This window comes from Heloderma suspectum, chromosome 11 (assembly GCF_057233095.1).
Source record: "Heloderma suspectum isolate Gila_16-S chromosome 11, 16-S_ref, whole genome shotgun sequence".
Taxonomy (NCBI): domain Eukaryota; kingdom Metazoa; phylum Chordata; class Lepidosauria; order Squamata; family Helodermatidae; genus Heloderma; species Heloderma suspectum.
Window position 1 is genome coordinate 43527944 of NC_139468.1, and position 14325 is coordinate 43542268.

The 14325-nt window shown below is 46.0% G+C and overlaps 1 protein-coding gene across 4 annotated transcripts in view; it reads right to left on the bottom strand.

The window, feature by feature from the left end:
- Nucleotides 1-14325, bottom strand: part of WDR76 (WD repeat domain 76) — a 38419-nt gene that overhangs the window by 3188 nt on the left and 20906 nt on the right. For all 4 annotated transcript variants that reach the window (XM_084817681.1, XM_084817680.1, XM_084817679.1 and 1 more), the window contains exons 9-12: nucleotides 12320-12475; nucleotides 11319-11533; nucleotides 8835-8987; nucleotides 78-131 (exon numbers count right to left, since the gene is read on the bottom strand). In XM_084817681.1, the coding sequence (XP_084673807.1) occupies nucleotides 78-131; nucleotides 8835-8987; nucleotides 11319-11533; nucleotides 12320-12475 (578 nt within the window). The remainder of the gene's footprint in view (nucleotides 1-77; nucleotides 132-8834; nucleotides 8988-11318; nucleotides 11534-12319; nucleotides 12476-14325) is intronic.

Below are 14325 nucleotides of genomic sequence, written 5' to 3' on the forward strand. Positions count from 1 at the left end.
ACGGACTGTCTGATCTGAGAATCCCTTCCACCAAACTTAAACTTTAGCATCACGGAGTAAACCTTGCCTTAACTCACCTGATAATGGTGAGAATAGGTGCTAAAGATGATAAACAACTGGTTCCAAATACCCTGTAAAAGAAGTACAAAGTTCTTTTTTAAAAAAAAAACCCAAAACCTAGATTTGGCCTAACAATTAAAAGAGCGGCCACTTATTACCGATACAAATTCAGAATACAATCAGGTTGTAAGGAAATACAATTAAGGCTTTGGGTCAGAGACAGTAATTGCTGTGGGCTCATGCTGCAATAACAGCTAAGATACACCGCTTTTAAAAAGTAGAACGTGCCTAAATGGTAGACAGGCCATTTAGTAAGAATAGATTCCAGCTACCAGCCAGAACCTTTACCAAGGCTGCTTGCATATGCATGTGTAAATCAGCAGTTTCTGCACACACACCACTCTAGTATTATGCAATGTCTCTGTTGACAATGTGAACTGGCTCTATGGGGAGATACTGCATGGCAATGAAGAAGTACTGTATGTGCGCCTGTATGTTTGTGGTCACCATTTCACACATGCAAATCATCACCTCATCTTAGAATGTACATGGGCATTCGACAATGCAATATGACAATGGAACCAATTCCCTAGGGAGGCGGTGGGCTCTCCCACACTGGAGGCATTCAAGACGAGGCTGGACAGCCATCTGTCAGGGATGCTCTGACTTGGATTCCTGCATTGAGCTGGGGGTTGGACTTGATGGTCTTATAGGCCCCTTCCAACCCTACTATTCTAAGATTCTATGGGCAAATGACTCTCCCCTGTACCTGTACCCTGTACATTAATGTACCTTGTACATTTAAAGCAGCAGTTACTCTTCCATATTGCCCATTGTATTGGCCAATGCTGAAGATAGAACAGATGTACTAACAGAGCAACTCAGTACAAGGCAATTTCATATGCGTATGTACCCATCTTAACTTGTACGCCATGGCAGCAAAAAATATATTCTTCTTTGTGGTCCCTAGGCAGTCCCATATATATGGTTTGCACCTGTGCAGAGCCATCTTTAAAGATGTTTTTGCACCCTCCACCACCTCCTCTGGAGGGAATTTTTTCCACCTTGTGAGCAGGCCTTGAGGGACCAGATGCCTTCTTGGTCAGTTCTCTGTTGACTGGTGCGATAGCAGCATAAAACTGCTCTGTAAAATTTCTCTCCACAGTGAGCTTTAGTCAGTCACCCTTCTCTCTTCTAAACAAGTGCTTTCTTCCTTTTTTAGTTTCTGCATTAGATACAGGTGGCTCTCCTCTTCAGAAGGTTGCCCTCCATGAGTACAGGGTGGAGAGCTCCCTCTCACATGTTTAGCCTACTCAGATTTATGATGTCTGAATAGGGCTCCTGTGTTTTAGTTTTCCCCTTCTCTCTCCCCACTCACACATTGGGGATAGTTTTATTTTTTAATCTGTTTTTATTTTATTTTTACAAATAAAATAAACACTACCAACAATATAATCAAAATCTTGTTTCCAACATTACAGTATTCTAAAAAAAAGAAAGGGAGGATAGGAAAAGAAGGAAGAGAAGAAGAAAAAAAGAAAAAACAGAATTATATTAAACTTCAATAAGAAGAAACCGAATATCCAAACAGTCTTACAGCACAGAAATAGAAGCAAACAATCCATTTCCATTAGCCATAAATTACTATTCCGTTAACACGTATTAACAAACATTAAAAGTTTAGCCAGCAAGGAACAGCAACAACAATAACCCCATAGTGATATTAATAGTAATAATACTAATAAAAAGGGGGGAAAGAGAAGTTTAAGAGAAAGAAAAAAACAGGAACAAATCATTTGTATATTTTAGGTAGTATCATATCTAAAAATAGATTTATATGTGTACTCACACATACACACACAAATATGCACTTTATTACAATATAAAATAAGAGAAGAAAAAATGCAAACATTTACCTTTGGCCTACTGCCTGACCACTTATCAGCTAAAACCCAAACAACACTTCAAAAGAACAGTAAAAATGGATAAGTTCCAACTCCAGAGGCTGAGTTGGTTCCCTGAATTTAATTTAAATACCAATTAAAAATGTTTCTGCAGCATCAGGATCCAAGAATCTCTTCATCTGGTCTTCAAAAAGAACACAAAATGTAGCCGAATATTTAATGTGATATTGCAGGTTAATTTGCTTTGCCAAACTTCTTGCCTTCGCAAATTGCCTTCTTCTGTCAGCAATTTCTTTAGTATAATCATGAAAGAGCATAATCTTGTCATTTGCTAGTCCCCACCGGAGCTCACCTCGTTCTCTTGCCAGACGCATAAGGTAATTTTTTGTGGAGACTCATGAAAATTGAACAATAACAGTCCCAGAAGTCCCTTTAATGCCACGCCTTGAACCAGGAACACGATATGCATGCTCAATATCAAGAAAGAAATCAGATGGTAAAGCAAATAGCTCATGCAAAAGTTTATCCATAAATTCTGCCAAGCCTATATCAATAGCCACGTCTTTAATACCAAGGATACGTAGATTTGCTCTGAGTGTGAAGGCCTCCGGTTGAGAGATTCGAGCAGACAAAACATTATGAGACACTTTTATGGCCGTTTCCTGTGCAACAATCCGATCTTCAAGATCATTAACCTTCACTTCCATCTTTTGAAAAGAGATCTTAATTAAATCCACAGCCCCCTGAAGGGCAGATATTGAGTCCTGAATTGTTTCAAGTTTCTTTGACTGCTCTCGTAGCTGCGAAGACATAATTTTTATCAAAGCAACTCCTCTTCATCTCTGGCATTTCTAGAAACCTTTGCTGGGGGAGCCATTGGGGGTAGGTGGCATTTTCAAGTCTTTTCTTTCTTCCTTTGGTTCTGCCATCCCCCACTTTCCAAGCACAACAAGCAAGTATAATTGCAGAAACAAGAAAAACAAACTTACGCAGATTTAATTACAGGTCCTCAGATATTGCTGGTAGTTTAAATTCAGAGATGTTGTTTGGAGCCATTTGTCCTTGTGTCTCCTAATTGCTTAGAAGATTCAAACAGTGTGCAGTAGATGACACTCCGGCGTCTATTCTTAAGATTTCAGCCCCTCTGTTTCTTCACAAAAGCAGCTGTTCTTCCAAGATTTCATCTGGATGGTACTGCAAGTTTCCCCTTTTAATTCCAGGGGAAGATAAAAAGGCTTCTCAACCTTTTCCCTGCTGTTAGAGATAAACAACCTGCAGAACTCTGCAAATCACTGCTGGATGCCATGGCTCCAACGGGATGTCACATTGGGGATAGTTTTAAAAGTCATTAGGAGCAAATGCTCAGCAACTAATTAAGTGTTAGTTGCCTCATTTGTCTCAGGGAAGGGCACAAGGTTGGTTCTTGGTTCCCAATGCCTGCAGTTTACTAAACTAGCACATTGCCTGTCTGCTAGGTTAACTAGCACACTAAACCAGACTAGCCTGTGCTACTTTCTTTCCCAGGAGATAAGAGTTCATATTCTGAGAGGCAAAATTCAGATTATTATTGTTATTTAAATTTCTATACCGCCCCATAGTCAAAACTCTCTAGGCGGTTTACAAAGATTAAAAACATTAAAATAAGGTACACAGAGGTTAAAAACCATTTATATAAAAAAAAAAACACGGACAATATACACGTTGACAACAGATATCTAACAACTTCAAGCAATCAACCATAACCATAAGACAAATCCAGATGTCCTCAAGTTGGCCAGTGACAGCTGTTCCCATCTCCGTGAATTTCCTTGTATGGCAAGCGCTCCTTCTTTTGCCAATCATGCCTGAGTGGCCTCTCAGCATTGGATCATCTCCCATATCCTTGGGATAGGAATCATGACCTTAAACACCTTGCTGTGATTCTGATTACTGGGGCGAATACTACTGCACTCCATGCAGGCCCCCATATACTATGGGACCAATATGAATTGGAATGGCTAGAAAGCTTGTGATCCTGACGGAGCCCTGCGTGCGCCTAAAGGAGTCCCGTTTCTCTTTGTTGCTGTCATAGGCCCTGCTTAGAATACAGTGGAGTTAATCATTGGAACTATTGGAAAACCACCACTAGGTAGTGTGTTGTGTGTGTCCCCGCCCCAACGTCGGCATCTTTCTCAATTCTCTCAGTTTTGACATTGAGTTCCATCTCTTTGGTCCCACTGATCTGAGATACAGTAACTCAAATCACCTCTCGTTAGTCAGCATCTTCCCTTGGCTTCTATTGTGGTCCTCCTTGAATTGAGAATGGAAAATTTGTCCTTGCCACGTACTATGGCTCCCACAGCAAGAACGGTAGTGGTCTTGGCATCTATTCCTGCTTCAGGAATCCCCTACTTGTTAGACGCAAGTTTGCTGCAATGCCAACTAACTACTCCTTAGGGAAGGATGCTGGCTTGATTACAATGCTTCCTAATGAGTTCCATTTCCAAGCTGGACATACCTGGCTCCTCTGTACTTCATGGGGGCACTGAAGCCCATGCTGGACCCTGCTGTTGATGCCCCCGGCCAGGCTCTGCAAATGTGAATCTGTGGTGCAGGTGGGATAAATGATGGAGCTCTCTGAAGCTCTAGGCTTGGGAGGTGCAGCCATGCGCGCTGCGTGTGAATAATCTGTGCATAAACTAATACAATTGGTGTACAAAAACTAATACTGCAGTGGAGTTATCTCTGCTGCCAGCTCTCCTGGAAGCGTCTAAATATTACTGGACCAAACAGTCTTCAATGGCATCCACCTCCTATTAACTCGAAACTATGCATAGGGTTCAGCAGGACAGCTATTCCTTATTTAGCCATATGTCCCAAACTCTTTGTTCATTGAAACTTCACGAGGTAAAGGCTGCCAATCCCAACATTTAACACCAATGGATAAAAAAGGCCCAAAGTAGGATGCAATAGGATGGAAGCTCTACTCCACATTGGTGTTGCCCTCATGCAGCTCCTTGTGAGATTCACTATCAGTACTACCTATAGGAGCAAATCTCACCTCTCTTGGAGCATCTCCAAGATGACAATAAACAGATTGTCCATGCTATTCAAGCAGAGGCATTCCATCTGGACAAACAACAAATCAATGCAGTCAGGCATAATGTCAGGTATGTGATCGTGTCAGGGTGGAAACTGAGCCCATAGAGCCCCAGAGCAGTTCTGATTCTGAGGAAGAGCAACAACCCGTGAGCGATGAGCGAGCTCTTCTCCCACGGGTTGTTGCTCTTCCTCAGAATCAGAACTGCTCTGGGGCTCTATGGGCTCAGTTTCCACCCTGACAGATAGAACCAATTACCTAGGGAGGTGGTGGGCTCTCCCGCACTGGAGGCATTCAAGAGGAGGCTGGACAGCCATCTGTCTGGGATGCTCTGACTTGGACTCCTGCATTGAGCAGGGGGTTTATTTATTTATTTATTTATTTAATTTATTAAACGCCCATCTGGCCAGTCACCCAGCCACTCTGGGCGATGTACAACAATAAAAACCGTTTATACAATAAAATTCAACCTTCGAAACATCACATTTCTAAAATTACCCTAGCCCACCCCAAATGCCTGCCTGAACAACCATGTTTTTAATGCATGGCGGAAACTCATTAAAGAGGGGGCATGGCAGAGTTCCCTAGGGAGGGAGTTCCACAGAGTGGGGGGCCACCACAGAGAAGGCCCTCTCCCTCGTCCTCACCAGCCTAGCTGCCCTGGCTGATGGGACAGAGAGAAGGCCATCCAAGGCTGATCTTGTTGAGCGGCCTATCTGGTGTTGCTGGAGGTGCTCCTCGAGATAGGCTGGGCCGGAACCGTATAAAGTTTTAAAGGTCAAAACCAACACCTTGAATTTGGCCTGGAAAACAACTGGTAGCCAGTGCAGCTCCTTCAGCACTGGAGTGATGTGATCTCGCCGGTGGCTGCCTTAAATCAGGCGAGCCACTGCGTTCTGTACCAGCTGCAGCTTCCAAACCGTCTTCAAGGGTAACCCCACGTAGAGCGCATTACATTAGTCTAAATGGGAGGAGACCAGGGCATGTACTACCGATGGGAGCAGATGGTCGGGAAGGTAGGGGCGCAGCCACCATATCAGATCAAGTTGGTACAGCATTGTCTGGCTCACAGCTGACACCTGAGCCTCCATGGACAGCTGAGAGTCTAAGATGACCCCCCCAAGCTGCGGACCTGGTCTTTCAAGGGTAACCGTACCCCATTCAACACGTCAACCTCCCCCAACCTCCTCTTGTCTCCCACCAAAAGTATCTCAGTCTTGTCAGGGTTCAGCTTCAGCTTGTTCCTCCCCATCCAGCCACTCACCGTCTCCAGACATTTGGACAGGGATTCTACGGCCAACCTTGGTGAAGATTTGAACGAGAGGTAGAGCTGCGTGTCATCCGTGTACTGATGACACCGCACCCCAAACCTCCTGATGATAGCCCCCAGCAGCTTCACACAGATGTTAAATAGCATCAGGGAGAGGATGGAACCCTGTGGCACCCCACAAGTGAGCAGCCACAGGTCCAAAACCTCCTTTCCCAGTGCTACCCTCTTGTACCTGCCGGAGAGGAAGGACAATGCCCAACCCCTCCAAGCGGTCCAGGAGGATATCGTGGTCAACAGTATCAAAAGCCGCTGAGAGGTCGAGGAGAACAAGGAAGGAGCATTCGCCCCTATCCAGAGCCCTCCTCGTATCACCCACCAAGGTGACCAAGGCCGTTTCTGTCCCATGCCCAGGCCTGAAGCCTGACTGAAATGGATCTAGATAATCGGCTTCTTCCAAGTGTGCCTTCAACTGCATCGCCACCACCCGCACAATCACCTTGCCCCAAAAAGGCAGATTTGAGACTGGGCGGAAGTTGTTCAGAACCTGGGGATCCAAGGGCTTTTTTAAAAGCGGTCTTATCACTGCCTCCTTGAGGGCTGATGGCATCACTCCCTCCTCAAAGGAGCCATTCACCACCGCCTTGATCCTCTCACCCAGCCTCTCTCTGCAGCTCATAATGAGCCAAGATGGGCAAGGATCAAGTAAGCGGGTGGTTGGCCTTACAGATGAAAGCACCTTGTCCACTTCATCGGAAGAAGCTGAAACCAATCCCACAAAACTGGCGTGCCACAGACCGCCTCCTGCGGAGTCGGGGTTGGACTCCATGGTCTTGTAGGCCCCCTTCCAACCCTGCTATTCTATGATTCTGCAGCCATGACTGGCTCTGCAGCCTTCTGTCTTCAGGCCTGGCTCTTCGCTACCATACTCTTCTAAGATCCCGGATGTAGAGCTTCACCATCAACAGTGAGGGTCTCGTTAATGCTAACACAGATGACATCTTGGAGAAGGTTGAAGCAAACTAAATCAGCTAAGCGCTGGAGAAGAAGGGACTTGCCACAGAATCCTGCTGCTGAGCAGCCATTTTGGTCAGCAGAGCAGCGTGGGTATCGTGCACACGATGACAAAACCGCACGAATGTGGCGCGTGCGTGTGCTGGTTGGGGCCATGGCTGATGGTTTTCCCATGGTTTATGGTTTTGAGACAGAGTTAGCTTTTTCTATCTGTGAAAAAAATTGTCTGGGTCTAATATTTCTTCTTGTGCTGGGTTTTTAGGACTGTTTAGGAATTTAATGCTGAACTCGATTGCACTATTATATTTTAAATCTGTTTTACATTTGTATGGCATCTAGAGAACTTATTTTATGAGGTGACAAAACAATGGTAATGTATGGAAGTGTGTGAATGGATGGATGTGTTTGAATGGGATGTGTTTGAATGTGTATGTGTGAAAGGGGAGGGGAGTGAGAATGAGACAGAGAAAGAGTGGTGGGTGACAGAGAGAAACAGTGTCCCCGCCCCCTTTTGGCTTTGGCCCCACCCACTTACCCCAGAGGGAATGCAACCCTTGGAAGGGAAAAGGTCCCCCCCGCCCCATGCTAAATGCAGATGATTGGCTCCCCATGGGCAATGGCTGGCACCATCAGCTCAAAGGGATCTGCAGGACAGTCCCTTCCCTGGGACTGTTTATCAACCTCAACAAGTCATGCCTCGTTAAGTAAATCCAGTGTGTGAATTGTAGCAATCTTTGGAGAGAATCACATTCACACACCTAGAGAGCAGCGCTCCCAACTCTCATAAACACATGCAGCAGCGGCCTGCCTGCCTTAACATCCTCACGGCCCTGGCCCTCTCCCTTCCAGGACGCTGCTCTCACATTCTGCTCAGTCTTTCTTTTTTGAGGGGGCTCCACCACAGAAGAGTAGGTTTGCCAGACCAGACACATGCGCGTGATTCCTCAGTCTACTTCCCATTTAAGAGTATGCCTAGGAGGTTTACCATTTACCTCATAAACATACCTTAACATGTTTCTTTTGAGCAGTTTAGATCATGTAAAAAAGTTGACTACAGGGGCTTCCTTTTTGCTCACCTGATGAAAATCTGCAGTGCATTTCTAAACTCAAAGCAAAGTAGGTTTGGGGTGGACAAAAGATCCACAGGCAGGGAGGTGGGGGTGTCCCCACACATCAATGCAAAAACAACCTAAAACGTAACTGCCGTAATGCTGCCATTCTCACCCACGTCTGTTGTTTCGTGTATTCTGTTTCCAACTGGGGCCAGCAGATGCCCCCAGGAAGCCCGAAACCGGGACATGGATCAGGGCCCCACCCCTGGTTTGTCCTGTGGCAAACGGTCGCTGAACACGGAGATTCCACAGTGTCGCAGCTCACAGCATTTGAAACCCTGCTCCTGACCAACGCCACCTAAGCGGGTGGCCAGAGCCACGTCTTGTGGCAGCAAACGCTGCATGTTAACTTTGGGTTGAACATGCAAACCTAGATTCCTCCCCACACTCTCACGTACCTCAACGTATCATCAGCACAAGTTGTCACCACTCTGTTGCCAGTAAGAGGTGAAAAATAAGCTGAAGCAACACTCTTCGTGTGCCCTGTGAGGGAGATTACAGGCCTGCTTCCACTTTTCTTCAGGTGCCGAACATCATAAATACCAACATCCCTGCAACAAAAATTGGAACACTGGACTTACCATGAGTGTTCCTGTTCTTCAGTGATAAGGAGGATATCCTAGAGAGGGCATCTCCTCCTATCGGACTCTGGAAATAGAGCTAATCCATTCAACATCCTGTCTCCTGTGGTAGGGAGACTACAGCTATGGGCAGTGAGGTAGGGCAAAATTTTCCAGTGCTTTATTTTGCCACAGAAAATTTTCCATTTTGCAAGTACATTATAAGCAATGAATGAATGCTGTAGCCTGAATGGCAGGGCTCTGCTGTGCATCAGGTCTTGAGCAGGGGTCAGGTTTCTTGGGAAATCAAGATGGAAAGAAATCAGCACTACAGAAAGTTCCAAGTAGTGCTAGGGCTGGAAGCCAGACAGGATTGTCTGTATGTTGCTCCAAGGAGAAGAGCAAGACTGGGGTTTAAGTAGGAGTTTGGTTGCCTTTAGGCTGATTGGCCCTGCCTCCATACTGACAGAGGCGTTATCTCTTAAAGGGGTCTGGCCTGTTCTAGCAATCTGAGACTGTGACGATGCAGGAGTGGCTGTGGTATGTTAGTTTCCTCGTGGCCAGAGTCTCAGAGGACAGTAACGTGACCTCTTCTGGATGCAGGACAGCTGACCCCCGGGGTCTTTCTGGATAACTGGGTCCTAGGGAGGGAGAAGCCTCATGATGCCTTCCGCCGGCTGAGTCCTCCCCCTGAACCATTAACCCTGGAGACTCTTCTTGAGAGGACAAGGGATTAGGATCCTCTCAAGACAAGGGCTCAGGGTCCTGGTCCATGACAAAAACTGGGAGGCGCAAGGCCTATGGCCGCTGATGTTTATAAACAAACACACTATATGGAAAACAAACAGGATGAACGTGAAATCCTAACACAAGAAGGAAAGTACAATCTGACAGAAATCACTGAGAATAGTGCAACTGAAGAGCAAACTTTATTCAAAAGTATCACTACCTTGCTACAATTTGTCAACCAAAACTTTTATGAATTCAGAAATAAAAATTCTAAACTATTGGCAAATAGAGTTGGGCTAGATCTACACTACTGCTTTACAACGGTACTGAAGTGCACTGATAACTGTTGGGACCCATTCGATATACCACTTTTGTGGTGTTATTTCTTGCTTTTCATGCCACATTATTCAATATACCACAACAAATGTCATTGTGTGTCCTACGAGTTTTAAATGCGCAAAAGGGATATAGCATCACCATGATGGGATTGTAATGATATCACACAAAGTGTAGATCTGCCCTTGTAAAAAGGACACAAACTAGAGCTCTTCACAGAGGGACAGAGGCTGTATACCAGTTTCTCTCTGCCTCCAGCTCTTCCTGCTTTTTCTGGCTTCTAGGTTGATTCAGAGGTTTCAGGAACAACTTGCTCAAGTTCCCTCTGATCAAACATAAAACAGGAACCTAAAATGTATTATGTATAACTTCGTTTGCATATAAAAGTTATCATGTTTGGTATGCTAAATTTAAAAATTTAGTTAATTCAGACAGTAATGGCAAATTTACTGAACATACTCTTACATGTTTTTAATTTTAATGATAATTTTATGAACAAACCAAGTTATACATAATACATTTTATGCTCCTAAAATAACAAAGTGACTTTAGATCTGTAAAGAATTCTAAAAAGTAAGTATTGCATATTTTTCGCTGGGGGCATTTAAGCAGAGGCTGGGTGACCATCAGTCAGGGATACTGCAGCTGTATCCTCTATTGCAGATCAGCAAGGACTGGACTAGACCAGCCTTCCCCAACCTGGCACCCTCCAGATGTTTTGGACTTCAATTCCCATCATCCCCACCCAGCTATGATGACCAATGCTCAAGAATTCTGGAAAAGATCAGGAGGGCACCAGGATTGGACTACTATGCTCTAAAAAGCAACCTATAAAGACGTCTATGAATAATAAATGTGTGGCGTTCTCTCTACTAAGTAACCAGAAACTATCAACACAAGCAGTTTACTGCTGTCTAAAGTTTTCTCTGTATATTGGAAACTTATTCAGTATTTCTGGAATACTGTAATTTGTGCAAGACACTTGATTTTGGGCGGAAATGAATTTTTGGAACAAAGAAGAAAGCGAAATTACTTCACATTTTAGTCAATGGGTATTAATAGAAGTTTTGTATAAAGTGCTAGCAAATTTTCAGGATTCTTTATTTCTAAAACTTGGAGAACATCTTAAAAACTTGGACTTCAGTGGATCTTTACTCTGGTCCACATCAGAGGCCTTTATTCATTTACCTAGTACTGCATCTCTCAGATTTCTGAGCTTTCTATTCTTAATGCACTTGCATCACAGCTGGTACCTACCTTGCTCCAGCAGTAATGAAATAATGTCTGTTGACTGGGTGAACGTGGACAGTCCTCGTCTTTGAATTAAGATCTGCGGAAAGCTCAGAGGAATTCCCTGGTGCTCTTTGGTCCACTACGGCCACCTCTCCATCCCACATTCCCACTACCAAAGTGGAGGCATCATCTGCCAAGAAGTCAAATGAGGAGAGGCTGTACTGCTCATTTCTGTACACCTGAGAATGAGAAATAGGTTTAACTTAGGCAACCCCTAATACGTATTGCTTATTCTAAAGTTATGTTAAATTACTGCTTTTATGCTGGTATTTGACAGTAGCTGGAGATTACCCTACACTGCAGCATGCCCTGGTTGCCACGTTGCTTCCCTCAGTCCTCTTTGCTATGTATTACAAACAGGCTGCCTTGTGGACAGGCAAGTTTCCCAAATGCATAGTTTTCCAAAAACTGACTTTTTCATCCCCAACTGAGAAGAAACTGAAATTCGGTTCCTGGCCAGAACAAAGACACAAGCAGTCACTTAGATGAGGTTAGCCTCTGGAGCACCAGGCAGAGGTCTTCCCTATCTCTGCCACCTGGTCTTTTCTTTTGTAACTGGAGATGCTGGGGATTGAACCCAAGAACATCTGCATGCAAACCATGTGCTCTAGCACAATGCTGTAGTTCCTCCTGAGACAGGAGTGGACAGTAAATGAAGAGAGGAGAGCTGCTCCCTTTCTATCTCTCCTCTATCCTGGAACAACAGCTTGAACAAGACAGAAATGGATGGAAGAGTCCACACCAAATTCCAGCTTGCATGATCAATCCACATCACGCTCCTCATTCTAATAAAGGGAATACTGCAGTCCAGAGTCTGCAGTGTTTCTGCCAAAAAATATGTCAACCACCTAAACTGACTCCTATATGAGTGTGCTGCCCGACATTTCCTTCTGTTCTTTCACTAAAAAAAAGGATGTTTTCCTAGTCAGCAGAGCTTGCAGCAGCCACAATCTATCAATATTCACCTCATCAAAGACCGCTCTGGTTACATCTCCACATCGTAATGTGCCATCGTGGCTCAGGGACAGAAGATGAGCAGGATTAAATGGAGAAAAATGCATACAGCTAACCGGCTGGCTGTGGAGCTTGAAGACATGCACTCCATCTTCCGGCGTGCAGCCCTAAAAAGTACAAACAGGTACAACACAATGCATATATTGCCAGTTCTCTTTTCAAAATGGGAAACAGAACTTAGTGAGGTTCTCTTCTGTTCAGCAGGCAGGAGACCAGGAAGTGGAAGGTTAGCTCCTCCCCAGTCAGAAGGCAGGAATGTCAATGTCCATCTACAGAGGAGACCTCTCTCATTTCAGGACGAGAAAGCAAAACCACCAGAGAGCTTCAACATGCCCCAAGTGGGTGAACAAGAATAAAAAGGGAAAAACTAGAAAAGCACAGTTTTGTTTATTATTAACATCCCACTTTTCCATTTAAAACAGAGATGGGTAAACGTATTGGGGGGGGTGATGCCTCACTGACCCTCCAATCTGGAGGATGTTGGGGGCAGGGCACACAGCGACATCATCTGGTCCCTGGCTGACGTGTCACTTAGAGCTCCTCCAGCCAGCACTTCAGTTGGGGACCTGGCTTTGCTGCACACAGGCTTTCCCGAGCCGTGGGCTTCCCCCCTTTCCTGTGGCAACGTGGCTCCTCTACTTGACCTGGCCCTGCCCTGCTCTGCCAAGACAGAGAACAGGAGCCTGCTGTCTTCTGAACACTGTCCACACGTTGAGGGGGAGGCTGTGCCCAATCTCCTTCCTTTTAAGAGAATTTGCTTGATCCCATGGCAGTTCTTGGGGGTAATGAATGCCCCTCTACGACAGTGGCGATTGCTGGCCTCTGCGTCTTCTAAATGCGCCCCTGGTGCTGCTGCCTCTGATGCTTCCCACACCCCAGCTAGTGTTGGAGGTCACCTCTCTGTCAGAGCCACCTCACACTGGTGCCGCGGAGCCAGGAGCCGGCTCCGAGGGGGAGATCATCCCAGCACAGGAGCATCTCGCCCCAGAGCCATCCTCTGCTTGCCTGCCTGTCCCAAGGAGAGCTGGCAGGGTCCCGGAGGGAGTCGTGCAATGGGCCTGTGCAGAGCGGGGCCCAGGCATTGCGCCGGCTAGGAACCCTGCCTCATCCCACCCTCCCTTTTTTCCCTTTCCCACTTCCTGCACAACATGGGTGGGCAACCTCTGGCCTATGGAAAGTGCCCTTCCAGCCCACCAAAGCTTAGGTGCTCTCCGCAGGCCCCACTCACTTCCCTCCCCAAGCCCTGCACCCTGGCCTTGAGGCCACTGGGGTCCTGGCAGGAGGCAGGGAGAGGAATCCCTTTATCTCCAATCATAGAGACAACAAAGGGACTGAGGGAGGAACAGCTGCACGCTCATCCAGAGCTTACAGGAGTGCTGGACTGGGCTTTGGAGCTGGGCCAAGTACCTCGACCTGCCCTGCATCTTCTTCCCAATGGGAGAAGGTGCAGGGCAGGCGAGGCCATGTCTCCCGTGGGAGAAGCCCTGTGCGCAGCAAAGTTGGTTCCTGGCAGATGCACTGGAAGGACCGATGCACCTGTGGGGACCAAATGACTTTGGGGCAGCAAGGCAGGGAGAAAACCGGGAACAGGTGGCTCCCCACCGTGGGAGGGCAGCCCAAGTCTAATATGCCTATTCCTGCCCATCAAGGCAACCCATCCAAGGATGTCTTCCTCCACTGCAGGAAAAGGCCAAGCTTGTGCCACAATTTTTGTTTAGGGTGAGCGGGCTTAAAACTAAGCTTTGATAAGATAATCTCCTGACTCTTCCAAAAAATGTTTACTTTAGAGATCTTTCATGACCGAGCAGACCCTCCTCTCACACTCTTCACAGAAGCGACAGCAACTAGAAAGCCCATGCCAAGTGAAGAAGTGTGGGGCAGCCCACCTAGCTGTCAGGCAAGAGGACGGCACTTTCTTATGCCTCTCCTCCTCCTCCCAAATCACAGAACCCAAATT